Here is a 27,268-nt window from a genome sequence, read left to right on the forward strand (position 1 = left end):
TATTTAAGAAAGCTATGATAAGATGTGATTGTAAACATATTTTTGCTCTTTTTTCCCACTTCCATTTTGTCTGTTTGTTTATTTTATTCAGTTGTTATGCATAAAATCCTCACAAACAAATATCTTATTGCATTTCATTACTACACAAGGACATAATATACTGCCACCTCCTGGGTATGATGTAAACTAATGGAAGTACTGGAATTAAGTCCCGTTTACTGTCCAACCACTGGATGGCAGACTTCTTACAGGGTAGTACTGCACCAGACTTACAATCAGTATAAATAAATAATTTACTGCCATAAAAAAAACTACAAGTAGGGTGAAACACCAGTTTCTCTGTGAAATGTTGAGCATTATTCCTGTCTTTTAACAAACACCATATCTCACATATTCCACCAAAATGTGGACAAGAAAATCCACAAAGGTGCTTCAAGTAGGCTCATGTTCCATTGCAGTTTTTGTGATCTGTCTCAAAATAATAATCAGTTGTTTAAAATAATTAGTGGAATTTTTCCTAATGATCAAAATATATACTAAAAGATCCATTCCAACTGCATGTTTAAATGGTAAGCCTAGTATAAAAGAAAATCTGTTTGAATTGACTAATCAATCACAGCGTTAGTTTGGTCATGACAAAAAGTCATCCTAAGCAAACCTTGGCAAATCTCAGTGCCAGAATACATCAGCTGATGGCTGAGCTGATACTCTTTAATACACAAAATTGGAAAATTTCATGTAGTCTGTCTACATTTACTGAACATCTGCAAGTGGTTTTGCAAACCACCCCATCCCAGCTCTCTTCTCTGCATGACATAATCAATGCCATATCTGTTGTTATTGATGTACTGTTTTGTATGGATTGAAGGGGTTTGGGTGGGCAGTGGGGGAAAACCTTTTTTCTGTTACAGTGTAGACACACTATTAAGCCTAAGCACTATTAAGGCTTAAATGAAGGAGGGTTTTTGTTGGTGTGCTCTGCTGGCAGGCGACCAGGGGCAGCATAACATAACCCTCCTATTGGGCCTCCAGACAGACCTTTCTCCGAAATGTCATGAAAGGTGTGACAAAGGTGAAGAGTGAGTCAGGACATTCTGCCTGTCTTAATCACCACCAACAAACAAATCACAAGAAAAGTGTGAAAAGAAAAGAAAAAAAGGTATCTTGTGTGTTTAAAAGCCAGTCATACTTGCCTTTAAGCTGTCTGCTTTCTTACTGAGTCATTTTTTTAAGTTCAATGGATACATATTGCCAAGAACAATTAATTCATGTGTCCCCTCAAATGATCTTATTTATGAATGGATATTAGTCAAATATATCAAACAGGACCACACAGGACAAAGGGGATGATTTCCCTAAATCAGATTTTTTAAATCTCTCTTTTATTATTTACAGCTCACTGTAAATAATAAATATTATAAAATAAAGCATTGTTTTTGTTTATGTACATTTTACATGTTTTGTTATATCATATTATAATAAAATTACTTACTTATTCTCTATCTTTTCTTGTTTTACGTAATCATTCTATTCATTCTATTCTTCAGGTACCGACAACCAAGTTAAATCACGATGGAGCACGTAACATGTAAATATAAACACAGGTGGCTGTACCATGTGTCTCAGGCAGGGGTAATTGTGAAAAGTTTGCGCAAACCCCTCTAAAGGAGAAAAAACGATTAATAATGTTGCCCCTATTGGACTCTTTCGACACATTTATTTTCGATATATACTAAGAAAAGCAAATCGACAGCTTTAGCAATCTTTTTTAACAAATTTGAGTGTATAAAACTGAGGTTGGTCCCCGGATGGCTAAGAAGAGTAGAACAATCCACTAGGCAGACAGAGTGGACAGCCCAAACACGTAGTGGCAGCAGACAACTATCAAACAACGTCGTCCTGACAGTTTTTAAACTAACAACCCACCTTCACCGGTAAACAATGTGACCAAGTGAGAAGAAGACCTCGGCGAGGACTGTGAGAGACGCATGACAACCAACTTTGGTTGTTGTGAGACGCACCATGACATCTCAGCCGAGGTAGGCAGACACAGCCGACGCTAGCAGCTACTAGCTGAACGCTAGCTTCCCAGTCCGACCCGTCGGAGTAAGTTAATTAGTTGGATAAGGTCAGCCTGCTCGGTGGCAGCGCTCCGAAGGGTTTATCTGAGGCCAGGTTTAGCTTGAAACTTTGTTGAAATGTTAGAGTTAATTGTTATTTTGTTTACAGGTTAAACTAAAAGCCGTGCAGGGTTTTAGCTCTGTAAGCATTTCGAGGAAGAGGTGGAATCAGCTGGAAACTGCAGGGTCGTGTGAGTTTTAGCAGCTGGGTTAACGGGGCTTGTGTGTTTATAGCAGCTGTTTTGTGTTTTCAGACTGCACATTTTACGTTCATGTTTGGAGAAAACGTATCGCTTAATAACTCACGGATTATCAAACCTCAGCCGTCGTTTCTTAAAAACTTGGATTTAGTTGGAAAACAGCTGGAGTCGGAAGTGTGTGGGCGTCCAAAACGCCGTGTGTGTGTGTGTGTGTGTGTGTGTGTGTGTGACTATATCTGAATATATCTGCCGCGACCAGTTGTGGGTGAGGGGAGGGAGACGAGATAAAAGACACACTATTAAGAAAGAGCTTAATAATAACTGATGATGGAGTGCAAAATGCAGTGAGAGAATGAAAAGGGGTGAGTCTAGAAGAAATGCTCAGTGAATCATGGTAAGCCCCCAGCAGCCTAGGCCTATTGCAGCAAATCTAAGGGAGGGTTCAGGGTCACCCGATTTGCTCAAACTATAAACTTTATCGAAAGGTTAAGTTTTAAACCTAATCTTAAAAGTATTGAGAGACTGGGAGTCTGTCTCCCAAACTCAGAGCTGGTTCCACGGAAGAGGGTCCTGAAAGCTGAAGGATCTGCATCCCATTTTACTTTTAAATATCCTGGGAACTACAAGCAAGTAGTCTATGAAAATGTTTGCTATGCCTTCTAAGGATACTGCCCTAGTGAAGCTTTTATAATGTAAGAAAGCACTGGTCCCAGCACAGAACCCTGTGGAACGCCTTTTATATGATTCATTTATATGAACAAACTGTTTGATAGATTTGCTTCGAACCACTGCAGCACAGTACCTTTAATACCTATGTCATGTTCTTATCTGTATAGTAAAATATTGTGGTCTATGGCAGTGAATGCTGCACTGAGGTCTAGCAGGGCAATCATAGAGAGGAGTCCACTGTTGCCACAAGATGATGAAGTGTAAATCCTGACTGCAACTCTTCAAATAAACCATTCCTCTGCAGATGACCATTTAGCTGGGGTTTTTTTTCCCTTTCAAGAATTTCTGAAATAAGAGGAACATTGTTGAATAGTCTGTAAATTGGCTGAGACAGCTGGGTTAAGTGAGTATTCAGTATCAGGTTGATGGGTTTTGAAATATATCTGCCCTGCTTGGCAGCTCAAGTTCTCTATATGTCCCGAGTCTCTTTATAGAGGTCATTAATCATTTCAAAAGGGCAAGAGAAAGTTGTACACTAATGTCGCAACTACTGCCTATTTTGTAGAATAATTGATTTATCTAGAAAATATTTATCTGATCTGTTGGCAACCCCCGTGCCAATAGAAGTGATGTGAATGGCTTTTGAATTCCCAAATCTCAAACCACTTATAATACTTTGACGAAGGAATGATTTTAAAATGGGGAGATCTGTCGGTGACATCTTCCAATTACTTGATTTGTCTCACCAAAATTAAAAAATGAATATAAAATCAATCTAAGAAATATATAACCATGAGTAGTAATCCTCTTCCCACATTTTTAGACAACAGTAAGAAATAAGTAATCATTTTTTACCCTTTATTTATTTACCCTTTTTTTTTTTTTTTTTTTTTAACCCCTCAGTTGTAAAAGGCTGATAAGGTATTGTTATCACACTGCTGGATGGGAGGGCAGGGGGCGGGGATCCTAAGTTTGTAAATGCAATAGGACCATACAGGAGCTCCAAATTCATACCATAGGTCTATCTACTAAAAATCTCAGGCAAGTTTGAGTCTCGGTGATCTTGACATCTAAACTTGAGGTCAAGATGACTTTTTCTGAGAACCTTGTGAATGCTATAAATCTAGAATTAGGCAAAAGTGCTTCAAAGGCAAAGCAGTGTGGTCAGTCATGGTGCTGACTGTCAGCCATTTTCAACAAAGTTTCAAGATGTAATTTTACCTCATACTACCTTTGGAAACTTGAGTATCTTTGCCATAGAGGTGGTTCTGCATTCTCTTAAATTTGAGACAGATTAGAAGTATGTGTAACATTTGACAGGATAACTTGATAAAACTGAGTCGCTTTCTAGGTTGGATTGTTGTCTTTCTATATTTATCTGATTTGAGCCCTCAGATTTTGTGACCGCTGTCTCAAATTGATTTGAATTTGTGTTACCACTGACACTGCAAGATCTTTCATCGAGCTGTGTGTGTGTGCATGCATGTGTGCGTGCGTGTGTGTACTGTAGGTGGAATTTGCGTCCTTTTGCCGTTTCAGTATCGGTACTGCTTTCTTGTGGGTAATTATGCAAGGTTGTTATTTTGCTGTTTTGTCCTGCAGTCACCTAGTTTGTGGTATTTTGTCTTCTGTGACTGGCATTTGTATGCTAGAGCTTTCTCATTCTTCTGTCTCCCAAATTCAAAGGAGTCAGCCAGACTCAAAGTAGTTGACATGATCCCACAGAGCGTTATCTGTATTTTATTTATTTATTTTTTTCTTTGAACCCCTCCACCCCCCTTGCTGTCAGTATGCTAAGGGACACATCAAGTTCAGTCACTGCTAAACAGCCCTGGTCCCTCACATCTCTTATTTTCTGCCAGCTGGCTCCCTAGTTAGGTCTTTGTTGTTGTGGCCTTCGGCATCATTCAGCTGCCTGAGTGTCTACTCCCACAGTCTGACAGACTCCAAAACCCCTGTCTTGGACTGAAGACACTGGACATATAAACCTGGACATCGCAGTGTGGAGGGTGGACAGTGGTGCTGTCCTTGCTCCTGTCGCCTCATAACGAGGAGGTTTAGGGTTCAAACCTGCTTGCTGGCTGCAGTCTTTCTGTGTGGAGTCTGCATTCCCCCACCATGTTAGTTGAACTTGTGATTCTAAATCAGCTATAGGCTTGGAATATGCCAATTTATCTCTTCTGTGTTAGCACTGTGACCTGTCTCAGGTGTAACCCATCTGTCACCTTTTTGACTGATGGAATATTCTAACTACATTCTCAAATCTAAGCTGGATTATCAGAAAAGAAAGTGTATAAAAAGACAGTTAATAAAATCTTTTAAATGGTAATTTTTATTGTAGATGTGCTATCAATAAAAAATAAATTCAAGTCTGTGGAAAACAGGCTCTGTCTTTGATTATTCGGTATTTAACATTTCTGTATGCCTTTTACTTTCTATAAGATACTTGGGTTGTTTCACTTGTGCATCATTGCTATCACCATATACAATCTTCAGAACAAAAGCTTTCATGACTGTTTTGAAAGACTAGCCTGTAATTTTAATATAATCAGCTGTATTGTTTACCCCTTACTGTTTCTGAGGAAGAGCCTGTTACTGGTTTGAGCTTTCAGAGGCGTTTGGCCTTATGCATTTGGCTTAGTCCCAAATTTTTGCTGCTCCACTTGTTGCCATGGAGGCATTCCACTGGGGCCGCTCTCAGCGAGGACGATAACACTGTTTTGGGAAGAAAACAGAAATTTCAAAAGGTACATTAAATGCTTAGTTTGCGTGAGTATATCCAAAGTATGTAGCATGTATCGATTTTCCTCGGAAATGCTTCCATTACACTGTTTTTCTTCAGTATAATTTATTATTGTAAACAAGCTTTCTGCCAGTGACAGAATATCCGGACTATTAGTTATAATCATCTATTTTATGTCTGAAGAGCTGCATGTTATCTTTGGGGACTAGAAAGAACAGATGTGAATGTTTTTGGTGAATCCTCAGGGCACCTGTGAGTCCAATTACAAATGTCTGTTGATATGACGGATGGCACCTTCTCCCATTAGACCTTGTTGCTCTGCCTCTGGGGTAAATAAGAGTATGATATGATGCCCTAAAATTGCAGTCACTAAATTTTAGGATCTCTTAAGCCAAACCCAGTTTCAGCAATAATGTCAGAAAACAAATAAGGGCTGCATTACAGTCTTAAACCATTTAGTTAACCATGTCTCCATAGTTTGATGGTAAGCTTCCCATTTTATTGTCAATCTCTGTGTCTGGCTATTTTGTTAAGCTGGTATACTTGTAAAAGCAGTTCAGTTAACATCTGTCTTTCTTTGTAATCCTCTGCAGTGCACACGATGGAGAGAGGCACCTCCTTCGCCTCCGAGCATGGCAACAGAGGGTCCAAGAAGCCAGCCAAACCCAAGAACCTAAGCCTGAGAATGTACCCCTTTTTGGGGAGCCATACAAGGTAAAGCATGCACCTGTAAGTTTCAATTCTTGTGGTTATGTATAGCAAGGTTTTCTTTTTTTTCTTTTTTTTTTTTTTTTCTTTTTTTAATGTTAATGACTGCAACAGAGTGACATTGTGACAGTATGTGCAGAACAGGTTTAGGCAGTTTTTATGAATACAATATCTGGTGTATTTGATGTGCATTTAAAGAGTCCTGCCAGATAGTCCTTCTTTAGTCTTTGCATCCCAGTCTTTACCACTTTCATTGCTGTCTTTAAATCTATTCAGTCTCCTGGAAAGTGAACATTACTGATCATGCTAACTCACTATAAAGAGGATTTAAAAGAGTTTTTTCCATTGCCTTATTTTTAATTGATGGCTAATTGTAGCAACTTTTAGAAAACTATTGAATAAGAATAAAGTTTTGTTTTGTTTTTTTGGTTGTTGTTTTTTTTCCGAATGTGAAAAGAGAAGGACTGTATGTAGCCTGAGAGATAAAAGCCAAGGCCTTGTGGTCAGCTTTTTATTTATTTATTTTTATTCAAAATACTCCCTCTCCTGTGTGGCTGAAGACTTTTTTTTTTTTTTTTTGAATATCTATTTGTTAATTTCCCTTTATTGGTTTGTATGTATTTGGGTGTGAGCACCTATGCAGCTTTTCTTAGTCCATTTTAGAGGATATCATATGCCAGGACTTTGGTGCCTGAGGGGTTTTGTGTTTGCTAGAACACAAAACCCCTCACTCTCTGTCACTCTCAGCTGTGTGTGGATTATGTTTGTGAACTAGATGCAACCAGACAGACTTTGAGTTTGGGGCAGTTATGTTTGGAAAAATGCTTTATAGGCTGAATATCGGCCTTCTATTAACATGTTGATCCTTTTTGTAGACAAACAAAGGAGATGAACTTTCCAATCGAATCCAGAGGATGCTGGGCAATTATGAAGATGTGGATACTCCCTCACCACTTTCCATTGAGATGATACCCACTCCCGCTTATGCAAACCTCTCACAGTCAGATCAGGGTCAGTTAAACACAGATAAATCAACCAAACCTCCAATTCAGAACCAGGTCCTTTCCATGTCCACACAAAGCCAGAAGGAGCCTTCTAGTAACTCCTTGCACCCCATGAGAGGAGTTACTACCACTTCCCCGACTCACCATGGACATTCATCCACTTTCTCAAAGCCACCTTTAAACCACAGTCAGGGCAGTCAGCTTAACCACTCAGCACATCATCATCAACAACAACAAAAGAAGAACGAAGTCTTCTCAGACCTCAGGGACCGTGCCAGTCTTTACCACGAAATGTCTGATCAGTCTGACGATGTTAAGCCGCTACCCTTCCTACATTCCAGTGACCATAATCACATGGACACGGATACTAAGGACACTGTTGATGAATATCAAGGGTCCACAGACCATGCCTCTGAGTCTTCCAGCAATGTAGATGTTTCCACATTGAAAATTAAACAATCCCCTAAGGATGTATCACTGCCTGAAGCTAACAAAACTAACGCACTACCCTCCCAGACGTTTCCTCTCCTGTTGTCCTCTAAGCAGCCCAGTGTGGTCATGACCCAGAAGCCAACAGCATACGTGCGGCCCATGGATGGGCAGGACCAGTTGGTCACAGAGTCACCTGAGCTAAAGCCTTCACCAGAACCATATGCACCACTGCCAGAGTTGATAGGCAAGTCTGACCTGGGTAAAACAAAGAAAGCGCCACAATTTTTGGAGGTGAGTTAATTGTCTTAGATATTACAGCTTAGCAACTGTGAAATGTGCAGGGTTTTGTTTTTTTTTTTGTTTTTTTTTTTGGTTTTTTTTTTGAGTAAAATAACAATGACAAAGTACTTTAATTTATTTGAAAAAACATAAATGGAATGCATTTATAGCACTTTATCCAATTTTGCCTCCTATACACTTGTTACTAACTGCTAGCAGTGGGCTACCATGTTGCTAGCCCAAATGTCAAAACTTTGTTGGGGTTAAGGGTTAACAACACTCTCTCTTCCAGAACAACAATGCCTAAACAAGTTGATGATGGTGCTATGATAAATGCACTTTTCGGGATGCATTATAAATAATAAATAGGTTTGAGTGTATCGAGCCAGGAGAAAGTTAACTTGGCATAGATACCACACAGCCAGTAAAAGTTAGGCTTGGGTTTTTTTGGGGGTTTTTTGCCTTATCACTTGTACCTGTGTAAAGCAAACAAGATGAAACCTACCAGTTAGCGATAGAAATAACAAGGTTATTTGTTTTTCACTCTCAATGCCAAGCTAAGATTTCTAGTTCGTTCATTCATTCATTCACCATCAAGTGGTAATGTTGCCAGAAAACAAATGTCAAAGTATTAATTTAAAAGAAAAGAAAAGTCAGAAATGGTAGCAAAAGATGAAAGAAAAAAAAAAGTCTTACCATTTCAAGGTTGGCTACTGCCACTTAAAGCCATTCATTCTGTCAAGCTTGTGATATTAAGCCCACAACAGTCCAGAACTGGAGGGAATTTGGTTTTGTTAATAATGTGCATTATTACAAATACAGTTGTATTACTGGCAAATTATCTTTAATGTCTCCACAATTTGCAGTGATTCTACTTGATTGTTCACTACGTTGAAAACATCTTGTTCTTTTTTTTTTTAAGTTTGTTTTTTGAGAATTTGGCAGAACTCCAGCTGAACTCTATTCATCTGTTCTCTATCACACGCACAAACATACACCCAACCCTTGCACCTGCACTGCTCCGCACCTCCCCCTTACCCTCCTGCAGCAGCAAATCTGTGTGAATAAGCTGCTGTATTTGCTGCTGGGACAAATCCAGTGCAAGATAGCTTCGCAGTGACTCACTTGGATTTCTTACTAACGCCTCATCTGTATACGGCTATAGATGTCTTATGAACTGTTCTGTTGTTAGAAACACAATGTAATCACTGTTTCATTTTACAATCGGATGAGTTCTACATTATTTATCACAAGAGTATGGAAACTCCTGAAAACGATGCAGCGTCTTGAAAGTTTACTGTGTAAATATTACATAATGTCTTTTGAGCACGTGCTCATGTCTTTCTCAGGTGGACAGTATGATGTTGCAAGCAGTCTGTGTTTTATGTCTGTGTTTTGTGACCTCAGCTGGCTCTGATAAATTCACCCCTAGGCTCAGCAGAACAATAAATGAGCTTTGTCACCAACTTGCATAACTGCTCTGGGGCCCATTCAGTCTGACCTTATCTCAAACACTATCCATTCAGAAGGAAAAACTGGGAGAGACTCCTGAAAACAAACAGAAATGTAGCATGTGGACTTATGTGTTTGTAGTATTTATCTAATGTAGCTGCCTGATATAGAGTATTGACAGTTGTTGCTTATTTTAAATGTTTAATCAGAAACACACACCTCAACCCACTGTTTAGTCAAATGTCATACATACAAAATACGATTTTCCACCCTCTTATGCAGAAGTCTTTCTGTATCTAGCACAGGGATGAAATTCTTTTTTTCTTATTATCTTATAACAATATTAATTACTATTACTTTTGAAAACTATACAATTTTCAGTGCTGATGAGAACAGCTATTGCATTATCGCTGTCTCTTGGCTATACATTTTGGAGTTAATGATGTGAGATGTTGATCTTTATTTTGTTTAAAGATCTTTGGGTACTTTCAGAAATGAATAAGTTTTGTTTTTCTCCGTAGACAAAGACAGATGAAGCTCAATGTGTGGAGGACATCTTAAGGGTAAAAATACCTGCTTGCGTTCTTATTTTCAATTCAAAGGCAAAGGATGAAATTAACAAATGTGTTGGGACTCCAGTGAGAGTGTATGCAGCATGCACTACACGTACAATAAATATCCCTTTGTTTTTTCTCTCTATAGGAAATGGCTCATGCTTGGCCACCTCTCCTAAAAACTATACGCACACCAAGCACAGATGAGCCCCCCAAGTCCCCTTTCCTAGCCAAGGTAAAAAATCTGATTTTATGTTTCACGTGTCTATATAAGTGCAGGGGTCTTGGTTGCCTCATTATTTCCTTCTGTCAAACTTGAAATTATTGAGCAGAAGTCAGTCACTGTAGGAGACAGAATAAATCTTAATTCTTCTAAGGTGCTATAAAGTATTTTGTATCTTATAGTCTTCAATGAAGTCCAGATTGGCCAAGTTATTTTCTTTTAAACTATAGTCGTGCAAAAGCCCCCTCAAATTTTGACAAATTCACATCAAGTACTGTGGTGTGACTGAGTCACACACTGGCAATAAGTCCATGCAGCTGTGCAGTGGCCTTAGACATTAGGAGATAATTTACGCATCACTTTTATGCTTCCCCAAGGATGGATATTTTTGTCTTTCACTAGTGTCAGCCATAGGTCAACTTCTCAGTTACACAAGTCAAGTTAGATTACATCTGTGATTAAATTAGCTTTGCTTTTGTTTCTCAGAATAATCTTTTCATGACCGCTAAAATCAGCACAAAAAAGCTTTAAAAGCTGTAACATAGGTCTTGTTGCTAAAGCGTTTATCAGTTGAGCCTAAACGTGGGCATAAATGTGCAGATATAGATCAAGTACAAGTATGACCTTGATTAACACTAGCATGTTTCTTTATCTGTCTTTACAGGAAGCAAAGCATGCCTCTTCATGTCCAGGACAGAGTGAGTGAAGCGAAGAAGTATTCAGTCATAGATCAAGCAACCTTAGTTAGAAATGCTGTATTCTATACTATCTTGAAAAATCGGCAGTGAATGCAAAGCAGGTGCTAGTCTGTTATGTTTGTGGTTGATGGTGGTAGCAGGCGACTCTGTCATGTGATCTATTAAACAGGCTCTGTTCTGTGGCCACAGATCTGAGAAACCACCCACAGTTTTATTTCATCTTATCTAAATGAGAGAAGTAGTGAATGGTGTTTTACTTCTTAGTTTCCACTTAGTGTTGTTTTCACTATGATGCCTTTCATTTAAGCAACAGCTCTGACCTATCAAGGCATGGATGGAGGACCTGTGAGGGTCTACTATTGTGTCTGGCACTTGAACATTGGCATCAAGTCCCTTGGGGTCCTGTGGTTTGAGGTTGCTCAGTTAGAGTGAGATCTGGAGAGCTTGATGACTGCATCATTGCCTTGCACCCTTTGTAATGTTCCTAAAGCTGTTTCTGAGCTGTTTTACAGTGTAGTCTGGCATATGGTAATGCAGGAGTAGGCTCCTGCCTGGAGAGTGCCATGCGCATGTACACCCTGCTTTGGGTAGTTTGTAGATGTCAGTGTATAAATGCTTAAATGGTAGGAATCCCAGGACAACAGAGCATGATCAGTATCATTTATGTAACATTTCTGGATATCAGTGGATTTTTCCATCAACTTTTTTACATGAAATGAATTAAGTACAACTCTGGTGCTCTCTCAAAGATGGAAAAATGTTCTATAGGGAAAGTGAGTGGAGGCAGTGTATTAAGTCTTCCTTTAGCTAGACATATTGGTTAAATGTCACCAACTTTCAGGTCCTACTGGCAAAGGCGGATGTGCAGTTACTCAGTAACTCCCAGTGACTCCCAGCTGTTGAAGTACCTGCCATCAAATATGGGGGGGGGGGGTGCCGTGTTTTACCAACACAAGTTAAAAGTACACACATCCCAACGATCCATATAGTGCGTGAATTCCATGATATGAGACATAACCTTTAAAATCCAAACTCTGCCAGTAGATTTCAGTGCAAAGGCTTAAAACCAGTTTAAACTTCTGTTGTTTATTTTGTTGTACTAATTCTTGTTTACTTTTTCCAGGAAACCATGACTCCTCACCTCCTGAGTCATCTCATCCCAGCCAACAGATGTCCTCATCGTAAGTGCCGTGGCAGTTAGCTGAAATGTAAATTGCCAGCCAAAGAACCATGCTAAACTCAAAAGGAAATCACTGGTTTTCTCCTATTTATTGAATTATTTTTCTAAACAGACTTCACTTGCATCACTCCATATTTAAGTAGTACTATTTAATTTAAAACCCAAGTGTATCAGCAGTATTATTATTATTATTATTATTATTATTATTATTACTACAAAGGGGGAAAAAAAGCAGCAAACAAAAATTGTTAATTGCTGAAGTGGTTTATTATCAAAAAAGCAGCAGATTAATTTAAACAACTAATGATTTAATTCAGTCTTTGTGGCTTTGAATTTATTTTAAAACGGTGCACGTATCGAATTCTCTCATCAATTTTTTTTTCTGGTACGTATTTGCCGAATGTATTACTACTAGCGAAAAACTGAATATTGATCTGGTGTTTGTGTGTTTTTGATGAAGTTCATTTGAAGGGGCACATTCCAGCGGGGTAGAGTCTATGAGCTCCAGTGAATCGGAGAGTAGCTCGGGATCAGATTCGGAGAGTGAAAACTCTACTGTGGAGCCACCTCAGCCCCCAGCTGGCACCTCAGTTAAAACTGCGGTAACTGTTCACTTTTATATGTACATGTACAGAATCTTTATGTTCGTCCTTTTCTGAAATCAACTTGTGTTTGCAGGCTGACGCCCCAGCAGTGAGCCATGAGGACTGGCAGTTGGGAAACTGGATCAGGTTCAGCCAACCAAATTCTGGCAGTGAAAGTCAAAGCGCGGTACTTGTTCCTGAGAACACATCTCATAAAGAGCAACAGTTCACTCAAGACTTCAAACACTCCAGCGTTCAAGTGGTTGACTCTACTGGGGAGTCTCAGCCTCAGCTTTCTTCTCACCACACAGACAGCACCGCAGTTTCTCAGCAAAGCAGTGAAAGCTCTCAGGACAACTGTTGTCTGCAAAGTCGCCAAAAATCTCTCTCTGCTAATGTGAACAGCTCAAAGAAATTCTCAAAATCGGTGAAAGGAGGTTGTCCAGACCGCACTGATGCAGCAACCCCTGTGAAATGTGAGGAAGCGGTAACAGCTCAAACAAAATACCCGTGTTTCACAGATAGACCCAAGGTAAAGACGAAAGTAGGACACTGCAAAAAAAGTAAGGAAGGCAGTAATGGTAAAAGAGACATTAAAAGGACTAAACTCAGTTCACAGCATTTTCCTAACTCCTGCCCCGCCCAAAGCCCTGTTCAGCCTGCCCCACCAGTCAGCATCAGTTGTAGCAAATCCAACGCAGAGACCATCTGCCAGACGGGCACCAAGATGCCTCACAAAACGACCCACAAGCACTTAGAGAAGCCTGGGCGTATTGCCAAGGCTTCTCTGGACCTCGAGAGGACTCCCAGATCCCTAATGGTGAAGATAGAGCTAAGTCTGCTCTCAAGAGTGCCCCAGACCTCTGGCATTCACCAAGGAATTCCCAGCACTGCAAAACAATCTGCACCGGTCACGGATCCAGATAAAGTAGGCGGTGGTACTTCTGCAACACACAGCCACACTAAAACCAGCAGGAAGAGTAAACCACAAAATGTGAGAAGCACGAGGTTTGGTGCTGTTCTAGTAAACATACATGTGCACGGAAAGTTTTTATTTTATTGCCTGGTTTGTCCTCTTCTCTAGGCTGAGGTAGACAACAAAGGTCTTCCCAGGAAGAAACAGAAGCTGGAAAACAAGAACGCTTCATTGACAAAAGTTTCTGTGAAACTGAAGTAGGTCCCCTAAATTGGTCAGATCTTTATCATTTAACCATCTTACACTGTGTACCTTGAACCGTCCTCAATGATCTTGTCACCTGTAGGTGTTCAAGCAGTCTAGCAGAGGCCCAGCAGCGGAAGAAGGCCAAGAAAGATTGTCAGCACCCTGAACCATCTGAAGATGCTGCTAAAAAGTCAAAGCTTCACAAGAGCCAGGTGAAAACACAAGAATCGAGTAAGAAAACAGAAAAGAAAAAGGCGTCTCATAAACACAAGAAGAGCAATGGAAAATCCACAGAGCACCCAAAGTCTGAAACTGTAATTATCCTTCTTTTCCTTTAACCAGTAATTTGATTAAGTGATTTGTAATTTAATCAGAAAACTTGGCTCTTAATAAGCAGAATTCAAATTTTAACCAAGATGTGCCCTGCAATCCTAGAATAAGTCCCCAAAGGTCAGCTTTGCTGTAACATCATCAGCACAGCCCCTCAGCAAAGCTGTGGCTAACAGATCCTTGCTCAAATTTGAAGAGAGGTAAGATTCATTGCTTGTAATGTCAGCTAATATCCTGCTTATGCATTTTTGGTGCTCCTCTCACACTAGTACTTTATCTCACAGACAACATCCAGTGAAACATTACATAAAAGAGGCCAAAAGACTGAAGCATAAAGCAGATGCAGAGGTAGGTTTTCTTTAACTTGATTTTATAAAGTTTTATCCAGTTCAGAGTCATACAACTAACTAATGACCAATATGTACATGTTTCTCTCTCCGTAGTCGGATAAGCTCAGTAAAGCTTTCAACTACCTTGATGCTGCCATGTTCTTTGTTGAGAGTGGCATTGCCATGGAAAAAGATCCACAGACGTTGTTGTCTTCCTACACAATGTTTGCAGAGACTGTGGAACTCCTCAAGTACGAAACTGCATGTATCAGAGCTTGTTTGCACTATTATAACTTTTGTTGTTGTAATGGCAAAGCTACAGAGTAAAAGTGCTCCAGGTTTTGGATACATTTAACAGTTCTGATAAGTTTATTCTGAAATGTTAACATTTTAAATGGAGCCCGTCTGATATAGGAATTTTACGACCGATACCATTTTTTTTGTTTGTTTTTTATTAATGATGATATTCCACTACAGATTTCTGTAACATTTATTCTCTGCCTATCTGCTTGGATCACCTGGTTGTTGTTTTTTGTAGGGTTTGAACAAAGCTGCAACACACGGTCCTGTTGTGGGCAAACTATGTAACAATGTAACAGTGTAACTCTTTTTAAAAATTAGATTTATCCACTGTTATAATCAGCTACATAAAACATAGATAAATGACTGATATCAGCCAGTAATGTGAGATCACAAGTAAGTTGGACTCTAAATACTTTCAAAGTAAATAATTTTTAATGTGATGCAGAAGCGGTCTATCATAATGTGATATAAAATTGTAATGTTCCAATGAGAGCCTTATAGAAAAACAAAAGCATCTTATAACGCTGTTTTAGTTAGCACAGTAAAAATTGCCTGTAATAAGCCTGACACCAGGATAGATTCATGAGTGAATTAATAGTGGAAGCAGACGCATGCATGCAAATCATGTCGCAGGGAAAATGTGCCTTTTAACTTTCAAGACACTCAAGCAAGTAATTTATATTTCTCTAGAAGAAGACAAACATTTGTCACAGTGTATCTATGGTATTTGTATTTTGGTTCTGAGTTTGATCCATGACTTGATCTGATTTTCTAATTTCACAGGTTTGTGCTGAAGCTTAAAAACTCAGTGGACCTTTCTGCTCCACCCCCAGAGAAAGACTTTCTAGTTTTATGGTAAGGTTTGAATCATGATTAATGTGCTGTTTTCTCCATTTATTACAATGTCTGAGACCCTATTAACCTGTGAAGGTTTGTCTTGATCCCTCCTCATGTAACGTTAGTTCAGGAAGTTAGGCTGTATCACTGGAAACTGACTGATATGTAGCAGCATAAAGTTCTTATTAAACAATTCCTCACATGTCTAAATATGTTGTCAAAGAAAGCGTAAGCAAATAGAAATAAGAAATTAGGAGTTGTAGAATAGATGGATAATATTCACTATTATTCTGTTGTTTGTTTGTAGTCATGTGACCTATAAGTAACAGTCATGTGTGTCCTGTAGTTTGAAGTGCCAGTCTCTCCTGCAAATGGCCATGTTTCGACACAAACACAAAGCTGCACTAAAGTATTCAAAGACCCTCACTGAACACTTCAGTGTAAGTATTTTAAAGGAGATGGCTTGTAATGGCAGATTGCCTTATTACATGTAGAAAATGGCATTGATGTATGAGCACAGGAGCTGGTCAATGTTTGTTTTGCTGATTAAATTTCTCTTACAGAGCTCTGCTCAGGCAACACACAATCCTCAAACATCTAGGCAAGTCATTTTCTTTCTATATTACAGTAACGAGTACATTGCTCTCAACTGTGTAAAGACATTCTGTACTTGTATTTTTTTTTATTTTTTTTTTAACAATTCTCCTTTAGAGTGGGAGACAACCTGTCCACCTGCCTGCCATCTCCAGCCACCACCTCAGGTCCTAGCTCTAACCACAGTGCCAGTGGGTTGGTTGTGGGCAGTACTGTGGCAGTTTCTCAAGCCATTGAACAAATGACTTTCACCTATGTCAACATCACATCATTGTTTTTGAGTGCTCATGACATCTGGGAGCAGGCAGAAGAGTTGGCACGTAAAGGCAGCGGTAAGAACAAAGGAAAAGAGACCAAAAATTGTATTTTTTATTTGCAGTTTATGCATAGGAAATTGTGTGCGACACTAAGGTAATATTGAGAGAAACTGCAAAGTAAAGATGACAAACTAAGGAAATATTGAAAGATCCAGTTGTTTTGCTTGCCCTGTTGCTTTGCTGTTCCTGTGGGCAGCTGACATTCTCGGTATGCATCACTGACTAACTTGTACCGTGCTACATCACATTTATTTAAAAAAAAAAAACAAAAAAAAAAAACGAATTAACAAATTAAAAGTGTTTGACTGATTTGTTTTTGGCAGCACGGTGGTTAGCACTGTTGCCGCACAGCAAGAAGGTCCTGAGTTCAATTCCACCATCAGGCCGGGGTCTTTCTGTGTGGAGTTTGCATGTTCTCCCCGTGTTTGCGTGGGTTCCCTCCGGGTACTCCGGCTTCCTCCCACCGTCCAAAGACATGCAGCTTGTGGGGATAGGTTAATTGGATAATCCAAATTGCCACTGGGTGTGAATGTGCGAGTGAATGTTGGTGCGACTGGTTGTCTGTCCCTGTGTGTTGGCCCTGCGACAGACTGGCGACCTGTCCAGGGTGTACCCTGCCTCTCGCCCTATGACAGCTGGGATAGGCTCCAGTGACCCTGAAAAGGATAAGCGGAAGCTAATGGATGGATGGATGGACTTGTTTTTGTTTGTGGAGCTTTACCGTGCTTTTGTTTCCATGTGTTTCAGGTATGTTGGCAGAGCTGGACACTGTTATGGGGCCCTTAAACCTGTCTTCAGATATGACCTCCATGGTCCGCTACACAAGACAAGGTGTTTACTGGCTGAGGCTGGACAGCCAAAAGGTATGACACCGAAGGCCTGTGAACCTTCAAGCTGCCTCTCACTGCCTTAAATTCACGTTGGTATGTTTACCCTGATCACAACCTCAGCTTACCCTCAGGCTTGTGCCATTTTTGGCATGGACATTGACTAATCTCGTCAACAGTATCGATGCGGATGCATGCTCTAAAGGCTAGATTTTGGATTCCCCATCAAGAAGACGACACACACTGATGCTCTTGTTCTTCCTGTCGCCTTGTTTTCCTGACACTTTAAAAAACATGGACGTGTGCTGAAAACCACACCTTCAGATGATGTCAGAAAATACTTACAAATCGGGGCTTAGTGGCATTTGAATGGAAGCACATCGGATATTTTTGAAAATGGACTTTGGTCCTACTTGGCTGATAAACACAGTTGTGGTGAAAGTACTCACAAAGGTGTTACTTTTTTATGCTGATTGTACCAACTTTTGTTATTGATGTCAGGAAACTCAGCACTTAAATGATATTTAGTCTCAACTTTTCCTGGTTGATTTTATTTCATATGTTTCATTCTGAAAGTTAAACTTAGGCTTTTGTATTTTGAATTTTTTTTTTCTGCTAAAGACCATGAAGTGTGTTGCAGAAGTGCCAGATGGTTACATTAAATTGGCATTTAATTTATTCATTTTAAATCCTCCATATTGGAATCTGTTTTCTGTTGTTTCAAATTGGCTTTGTCAGATTGACAACACAGTGCAGGTGCAATAAGAAGGCTAAATGATGAGCACATGCATTAATCACAATCAGATGAATGAAGGTATGTTGGCGTACAACTAACATATGAACAAAGCTGAGAGGCAGAGTTGGAAAAACCTTTATTTCAGAGGGGCTGTATCTGCACAGGCATTTTCAGAAGCCATTGTGTATCAGGTGCAAGTGTAGTCTTGTTGATTTCAAGCTATAAACATTTCATTTTGTGTCTTACCTTTCTGCTCCTGTGAGGAATGCTGTTTTTGTGTGAATGATGATTGGGAAGTACCTGACTCACTGGTGAATCGTGTTTAATGGTTTTTGGAATAATGGTGAAGTTGTGGTATGGGGTGATCTGGCTGCAGGACCGTTTAATTGTAGTGCCTAATTTGTTAGACCAAAGCAGACTTCATTTTATTCCTGTCATCAAGTCAAAGAAGATTGCACTTTTGGCCTCCTCCTCGTGGAAACTATAGCGTTCAAGTGTCAAATAAAAGCAACGCACACGTTGAGTTTCTGGTCCCTGTGATCATTCCTGCTGTCCATGCTGGCTGTGAAAAGGTACACAATTCACAGTGCTCTTCTTGTGTAACCAAATTCTTGCTTGTGACTCTACAGACGTACTGTAGTTGCACATGGTTGGCACAGACAACCAGGTATGAAAATATCTTGCAACCTGATCTCATCTCAATTTGTGCAGTTATGAGGTGCAGCTGGCCAAACATGGTACATCCTCAGGACAAAGGAAGCACAGTGCTACTGTTATACCACTGCTAATGCCTGAAGCTTTTGTTGAGCTTGCTTAAAAGAACAGGAAGGTAGAGTCAGGTGACCTGGCTGAAATCGGCCATTACAAGCCAATATGGTCAGATTCAGTGGACACGTCACTGCTTTTAACTTGTATTTTTCCTTATATGCTCTTGATGCAGATCAAATGTAAACACAGGTCACTGGATCTGCTTCCAGAGATGCAGCTGAACAGAAAAAGGGAATTTTGAATAAAAAGATCAGATTGAGTTCGGCTTGCAAAAGCATTTTTATGCAAAATGAGGACTGGATTTTGTCCCCTAACACTTTCATTTTTATTGCTTCATGAACAGAAAGAAACATTTCAATATCCAGTGATCATTTCCATGCATGCAAAATGTGAACCTGGCCTTTAACCAAAGGCATGTCTTCAAGTCCTTGTGTAAACAAAAGAAAAAGGTCTTTCTTTGGCTGTGATGGTGGATGTAGTGGTTCACTTTGAGCCTGTTTGTCAGTCTGTGTTGCCTTTAAACTAGATTGTTGTAGTCATTAACAAAGGTGATGCTATTTAATGTTTCCTTCAGTTTTTGCACCAGTAAGCTTGATCTGTGTTCCCACACTTTGGTTGGCAAACTTTAACTTAATCAGTGGGAAACTATGGCTTACTAATGAGTTTTGAGTATTTTGTACTTAATTTCAGCGCATTATTGTGCAGAAGGGCTGTTTCCAAGACCAACATGACTGTGTTAGTCGTTATTGTTTACTCCAAGTTTGGCTCTCAGCAATACAGTTTGGGTTGGTAACATTGGTTACACAAGTTTTATTTGGGGGGGGGTTCCTACACAGGGAGGGGGATACAGAAATGATCAGTGAGTAATTATTGAAGCAGAAAAAGAAACTTTGGTTTAGACTAGTGCCATATGTGCCACTGGGTTTTGGAAGTTTCACTTTTTAAATTGGTCGTTTTGGTGTAGTTACAAGATTTAAATAAGGGCTGAAAAACGATCAAAGTATTCTGAATTTTATTTTCTCATAAATAAAATTATTATTCTTTGTACGTAAGGACCACTGGTGCCATGGAATGTGGGATTACATTTTATGTACAGATCCTCAGCAGTTTCTTACCTTGGATGCCTCCATGAATGGAAACTGCAAAATTTGTCATTCAGGATTTATAAATTGTGCAACTTTATCAGTTTTCTGAATTCCTGGGTTCTTGTACTTTCTCATCTGTGGCTTTATTCTCATTATCTTTGGTTGTTGGTGCTTCATTTATGAGTTGCTCTGCAACAGATTTGTCCAAATGATTATTTACTGGAAACATGTCTAAAAAGGGTTTTTGAAGGATGTTTGTTTTTCATTTTGTAAAATATGTTTAAAAATAAAATAAAATAAAATTTTTGTGTTGCAGTGTACAGACATGAATAAACACTGGAAATGAAAACACGGTTGTTTGTTTTATTTTTTAAATAAAAAAAAGAGAGAGAATAATTTGGCACTTTGCTATAAAATCTGCAAAACAGCAACTGGCTATATATCGACATCATTACTGCTGCATGTGGAAAAATGGGGAAATGTTATCTCACTATATTTTAATGGTATTAGCATATCACAACATGTTGACTGGCAGCACTGATGTTTCTGGGTTCAAATCCACCAGCCAACTGAGGCTTTTCTGTGTGGAGTTTGCATGTTCGGTCTTGCCCTTTGAGAGCAGGGATAGTCTGCATTGAATAAAAATAACAAACTATGTTATTGATTTGCAAAAAATATCAGTGTTAATGTGAAAAGCTCGACGATTTATGTGTCCGATTCTCCTACGAAGTTGGGGTTGGTAAAGGCAGGCTGCAACACAAGAATGACATGAGTTTTTAGCACTGACATCAATATATTTGTTTATCCAACCATGACAGGCTAATTAAAAACTTACCACATCAATTCTACTGGTGCTTTTTGCTGGCAAGCTCAAGGTGCTCAGTTTATATCCACGCACACTGAAGACGTAGAACAGTCCAACTATTATGGCGACGACCACAATGACTGCAACGACGACGCCGGCTATCAGCCCTACGTCTGAGACAAACCAGCTCAGGTGAGATATTAACCTGCTAGAATCACTCCAATGTCTTACTTTGCTTATACCTATGCGATTGTATTTCAGTGACACTTTACACTAAACCCTATTATTAGTATTCTAACATGCTCAATACTTGTGTAATAGTTGTGTCTGGATGTTAAATTGGCAACAAAGACTACATAAGGTTAAGGCAGATGGGGAAATTTTAGAGGAAATAAAACTTTAGTCTGTGTGTGGTACTACATAAAATAAGTGGATCAGTACACTTGTTAATGATTGTGGCAGGGGACATTATTAACGGTTGCCATGAACAATGACCAACTTAGTAACTGAAATCCACATTTAAACCTGTAAGGCTGCAACAGGTGAAAAGTTGGGGAATTTCCAAAGTAGTTTTTTAGCATCTGGGGACCACAAATGTCCCCAAAGTCTCAGAAATCCAAATGGGAGATTTTGCTCTACAAGGACTAGCTGATTTAGACCTGTTGTTGGGGTTTTTTTTTGTTTTGGTTTGTTTATTATTAAATGCATGGCTTAATTATTATTTGCTGACATGAGAACCAAGTTATATTGTAAAGCAACCATATTTGTCACTTACTGTTAGCTGGAGCTTCAGTGGGATAAATTGGATTTTTGTTCTCATCTGTTTGATAAACTGAAAGACAGATTTACAAAGAGCCTGTTATTCCGCTGCTTATCATTACCAAATTCAATAAGCGTTATTAAAGCTGCAGAAATTGCCTTACATCTGTGCTGCATTAAAATATCTAAAAGGGAAATAGGAAAAATGCTTACACTGAGGGTGGCGGCAAGCAAAACTTTTCTTCTCCATGCAGTTGTTGTCATTCCAGCGTCCGTCTTTGTACATCTCCACACAGTTCTCGGCCATGTTCCCTGGGTGAAACGCTGAATTGGGCTCATTGGGAGCCCAGTTGAGGAAGCTTACAGAGGTCTCATCTGTCCAGGCCCAGCCAACTGCAGGTTTAAAAGAAAAGTTGATTCATTTTACTGAATTAAGCCCTGGTACAATAGCCCTGTGAAAGCAATGAGTCTCTCTCTTTTTCTTTCCATTTGTAAACTCACAGTTGTTATCCCTGGTAAGGCCAATCCAGAGGTTCATGTTTTTGCTGTAGTTGAAGCTCTTGAGGAATTCTACCTCTGCTCTGCTGTGAATGGAGACCAGCTCCATCCTGCCTGCCTGGCAGTAGTGTTCAGAGTCCGGCCAAGAGAAGCCGACCTCACCACTGTACACATAGTAACAGTACTTGCCATAGGGTATCGCAAAGCGCTGACACATCCCATCACCAGGGGCGGGAGTGGTTGGAGGTTTCTCTGAGAGACAAGTGTTATTATTAAAGGTTATATAAATGAAAGCATATATAATTAGTCAGAAACTGACTAAAAGCAATTAAAAAGAAAGAAAGAAAGAAAAAAAGTTCAATTCTGATTGAGCTTGTACCTGAGGTTTTCTTGCAGATGTATGGTTTCTCTAGGTCACACTTGGTGTCATTCCAGGTCCCGTGGAACATCCTCGAAGCATGCATACTCACACAACCCTCATCCTTAATGTTAGTGGGCTCTCCTGGTCCCCACTGAGTGAAAAAAACTGGCCAACCATCTGTCCACATGTAGGAACCATCATCCTGCATCACAAGGCAACAACATATGATTAAATGTTTAGATTGTCATGGATCACACAGTGCTGTTAGACAAGCATCAAGGAAGTGACTCCAAGAGTGCAGAAAAAAAACAAATACCAGTGAGAGAAGACAGAAGGTTTAAATCCACAACTGATTACTCAGTTGTTGTTTTTTTAATAGCTCTGGTAGCTTTTATATTAGAGATGTCTGCCTTTGATTCCTAGTTTAATTGAAATGCATCTACTTTTTTAAAAGTAAATCTTCCTAGTAAAATTTTCTCAATACTTTTTATTAATGTAGGATCTTTACTTGCAATAAGGTATTTTCACCTTCTATAATTAGTGCCTTTCCTGGAGTATTTTTCTTCTATTTGTAGCATATTTAATGCGAATTCTTCTGAATTCTACTTGGAACTAAACTTTTCTGTTTCTCTCTAAACAGCACCTTGCGCTTCAGTCCAATCCAGGCATCAGCTTTTCCCTGCAGGACCGCTCCAGCCACAAAGGCCTGGTCGTAGCTCATGTCGATGCTGGCCAGATTGCCTCCCTGATCCTTGCAGGCTGCCTGAGCTGCATCCCAGGTCGCTGGCTCCTCCACCAGTTTGTAACAGTTCAGGTACCATGAGATGTAGCCTGCTGGGCAGGGGCTCTTTGTGGGTGGAGGCGGCTGGATACTGCTTGCTAATATTTAGGGAGATTGACAAATACTTAATAAGAAGGTTTAAGCTAGCATGCATTTAAAATGTTTTTTGTAGTCTGTGAAATGCAATTGCATCTGAGCAGGAAGAATTATCTCTGGAGTGTTTACTAACATTTCTTTCTGGAGCAGACGAAGCTGTGATTGTTGTCACAGTTGTCATCGTTCCATTTGCCAGTTAACAGGGGGCTATGAGTAATCGTCACACAGTTTTCCTGTTGAGCAAACCAAGAATAGTCAAGGCTAAATGTGTCCTTTCCATGTTTATGAGCCCACAACTTTACAGTACTTTCCCATCTGCTTCACTCGATTAGTGATAATCTGAAGCAAAGTGTCCTCACCACTCCGTTCGCATTGTTGGGCTCTTTGTCATTCCAGTTGGTGTACAGAACTGGACTGACCCCATCACTCCAGGCGTACTGATTCTCCACCAAGAGATCTGACAGACCGATCCATGTGGGGAGCTCCAGGTCCCTCAGGTAACTAGCAACAAAGTCTGTAGGAGAGAACGGAAATGTAAAGAGCCGTCTCTGTGGAGGAAACCTCTGTTCTAATAATGTTTTGTTTAATGGTTATATGCTGAGCTTACCATTCTCATACTGATCATCAATGACTGCCAAGTCTCCTCCTTGCTCCCTGCACCAACTTCGAGCATATGACCAGTTTCCTTTAATATCATTCTTTTTTCCTTTGAACATGAAGCACTTATTGTTGAAACGCAGCCAACCTACAGGGGAGGAGGAAAATCGTAATGAGTAATAAACAGAGAAAAAATACTCCAGCTGATGTGAAAGAACCAGCAGCATTAGTCAGCCTGTGTGATTTAACCAAATTTGTATTTAAACTGTGTATGTTACCTGCAGGACAGTTGCCCTCCCAGGGCTGTGTTGGTGGAGGCGGAGTGTGAATATCTCCGGGGAACTTCTTACATACGTAACCTGCTGAAGCCCGACCACAGTTGGCATCGTTCCATCCACCTTAGCAAGTCAGAGTATATTGCACGCATCATTATAGTTAAGTCATAAAGACACATTCGTTAAAAAATAGCGTATTTGATCTAAATTGTCAGTTGACAGAAGGTGCAGTACCTTGATGTCTGTTCATCTGCACGCACTGCTCCTCCCCGTTAGCATTGTTGGGCTCACCAGGAGACCAGTGAGTGTATGTCATAGGGGAGTAGTCGACCCACCTGAGCACATAAAACAGAAATTTTACAGTTTTACATTAAAAGAAAAGATTTTCCTTATCTTCAAATCTGTTAAAGTATGTTGAATGTTTTTAACCAGTAGTAAATTAGTGAATTTGGTCTAAATTTACTAACCAGAGCAATGATAACAATGGTCACATATATGAACTCATAATCATCAGTGCGATATACCGACAGCAAAGCAAATTAGGTCAAACATAAGGGTACTAACAAAAATAACACAGCACAGATTGAATGCAAGTTTTTCTCTTTGTAATCAGTATGGCATTGTAGATAAGTGAGATAAAGATGAGTCAACATGTTCCGGTATGAGGGCAAACCTTTCCTTCATAATTTGATTCAAACTGTGGGATCTTTGAGGTTAGGGCAGCTGTTCTCTAAATAAATCAGGCGTTTCACGTGGTGTTCATCTAAGTTCATCTAATCAACTTCAATTGATGTTGGTGAAGTTACTCCTGCTGTCCCACACGTGTAAATATGTGCATCATTCTCATTTTTTTTCTGCATACTGTGTGAGGTTGCAAATATTTATTGAAGTCAGATGATATAATCTGACTTATAGTCAGCTGTGGGCAACTTATAGTTTTTCCAATTTTATAGTACATAAAAGGAAAAAAAAGTAAAATATATGAAAATCAATTTGTGAATTTGTAGGGCTCTGTGAGTGCCCAGCGCTGAATAAAGACACAAAGATGTTTTCTGTGGCAGTTCTCATTGTGGGCTGATTTTTGTGTATAAATGTGACCAAAAAAACTAAAACATAGCAAACCAAAGACGGTAAAACTTTGCTATTTGTAATACAGCCCTGGCTTATGCAAATTTTGTTCTGACATTTTCTCTCCCCCTCCCCTGGACCCTCAGCATGAAGTCCTGATCTGTTACATTAAATATCGGTTTTAAGGACATGAAATATCCCTAAATATTGTGAAATGGAAACTCTGCTGCTCAGAACTATGAAAAAAGAAAATGACACAAAAAAGATTTGTTTAACATTTCTTTGCTTTGGTGCAATTGCTTAGAAACATACTTACACGTATTGTCCATCTACTGTGCCAAACATCCTCATTCCAATCCAGGCTGCAGTAACCTTTCCTGTCCCCACCTGAAACAGCAGCAAGACTTATCACTCATTTTTCCACAGTAAATAATCTCTAATGAAGTTAAAGATGAAAAAGCATACCATGCTGTTAACATATGCTTGTTCTTCTCTGTTTAGGATGGACACAAGTCTGGCTTTCTCTGCATAGCACCGTGTGAAAGCTGTGTGGAAGTCCACTATGTCAGTGTCATTGTAGTAATAGCAGATGTTTTTGTTCTTCCTCCAGCCGGGGTTCGAGCCACAATCGGGAGCTGAAGTTTGAAACGTTAGGAAAAAACAAACACTCAGACATTGTGAGGGTTTGTGAGGGTCTGAATTCATATAAAAATTGCTCTATCCTTAAGGGAAGCAAATTCATGACTTGATCCCTCTGTAGAGAAACGACAGGTGCCTTAGTTACCTGGTTCAGGTGATGGGGGCCTAGGGGGAAGGATGGGATCCTTTCCTTTAGTAATCTTGCATATCCAATCCTGATGAGCGTCACAGTTGAGATCATTCCACAACGAGTAGGTGCCATTCGCGTTGCTCACCATCTCTACACAGTCCTCCCGACCCTCATGATTGTTTGGCTCCCCGTCACCCCAGTTGGTGTGGGACAGAGGCGTGCCATCGCTCCAAGAATATCCTGCAATAAGGGAGGAGTTGTTTTTTAGGTTTATTCTTTATTTGGCTCCCATTTAACTGAGTGCCTCTGCAATACATATATTTTGCTCACCTCCTTCTATTGGGTTGCTCCTGAGACCAATCCACTTGGTAGTGCCTTTGCTGTACAGAGCAAGAAACTCTTCTTCCTCCTGAGTGTGGATGCTGGCCAGATTACCACCTCTGGCGATACAGTCCTCAAGCGCTGCTTCCCAGCTCTTCTTCAAGGACCAGTCCACGTTGTGGAAGAGCTGCAATAAATCACCCCTGGAAAATGAATAACTGACCTTCTCTTGCAGATAATCACACTTTTAGATGTTTAACTTTGTGCTGTTATTACCTTATAACAGTGCCTGAAATGGGGTTTGGCTGTCCAGCCAGCAGCACAGCCCTGTGCAGGAGGAACAGTCGGGGCCTTGGTGGGCGGGCTGATGTCAGGTCTGTATTTTTCACATACGAAGGCATATTTGTCCAAGCACTGCTTGTCATCCCAGAAACCACCAACCTGACCCGTTGTCATAGCCACACAAGTACCACCACCGTTATCTAAAGACAGAAAGAGATTTTGGTTTCTTGTGTTTATTATTAATAATAATAACAATAACAAAAAACTAAACTATACAATTCTGTAGAAATTGGGGTGGGATTGTTGTTACTGGCGGACTCGTTTTGTAGTTTGCCAGTGCCAGCGAAAAAGTTAAAGCTAACAAAGCTGAAGTGAGATGGCTTATAAACCCATGGCTAGCTTTTTTAATAGGCAAACTGTACTGTACCTCAGATAGCAGCTACTCTGTACCTAATGGAATTGCTCAGTGTTTGGAAGAATTTCAGTCCTACAAGTTTGTTTGTTTTTTTCAAAGTGTAGTCA

The 27,268-nt window shown here is 39.8% G+C and overlaps 2 protein-coding genes across 2 annotated transcripts; one reads left to right on the forward strand and one right to left on the reverse strand.

Annotated features, from left to right (window-relative positions):
• Nucleotides 1–1,537: 1,537 nt before the first annotated feature.
• Nucleotides 1,538–20,366, forward strand: aff1 (AF4/FMR2 family, member 1). Its single transcript, XM_039999978.1, has 19 exons — nt 1,538–2,039; nt 6,326–6,446; nt 7,316–8,167; nt 10,129–10,170; nt 10,310–10,396; nt 11,049–11,082; nt 12,206–12,263; nt 12,723–12,864; nt 12,941–13,840; nt 13,931–14,019; nt 14,109–14,322; nt 14,444–14,538; nt 14,623–14,686; nt 14,782–14,918; nt 15,754–15,825; nt 16,154–16,247; nt 16,371–16,408; nt 16,519–16,733; nt 17,466–20,366. Exons 1-19 carry the CDS (start codon nt 2,023–2,025, stop codon nt 17,585–17,587), a joined length of 3,393 nt encoding a protein of 1,130 aa, XP_039855912.1. The 5' UTR covers nt 1,538–2,022; the 3' UTR covers nt 17,588–20,366.
• A 150-nt stretch (nt 20,367–20,516) lies between these two features.
• LOC120713997 (macrophage mannose receptor 1-like) lies at nt 20,517–27,163 on the reverse strand. The gene is made up of 17 exons (XM_039999979.1): nt 26,741–27,163; nt 26,474–26,651; nt 26,159–26,383; nt 25,840–26,009; nt 25,691–25,761; nt 24,541–24,641; nt 24,310–24,429; nt 24,042–24,179; nt 23,794–23,948; nt 23,568–23,667; nt 23,201–23,436; nt 22,576–22,759; nt 22,200–22,448; nt 21,912–22,091; nt 21,715–21,771; nt 20,970–21,112; nt 20,517–20,884 (listed from the first exon to the last, which is right to left on the reverse strand). Exons 1-17 carry the CDS (start codon nt 26,918–26,920, stop codon nt 20,840–20,842), a joined length of 2,532 nt encoding a protein of 843 aa, XP_039855913.1. The 5' UTR covers nt 26,921–27,163; the 3' UTR covers nt 20,517–20,839.
• Nucleotides 27,164–27,268: the final 105 nt, after the last annotated feature.

This window comes from Simochromis diagramma, unplaced genomic scaffold (genome assembly GCF_900408965.1).
Source record: "Simochromis diagramma unplaced genomic scaffold, fSimDia1.1 OVJJ01000596.1, whole genome shotgun sequence".
Taxonomy (NCBI): domain Eukaryota; kingdom Metazoa; phylum Chordata; class Actinopteri; order Cichliformes; family Cichlidae; genus Simochromis; species Simochromis diagramma.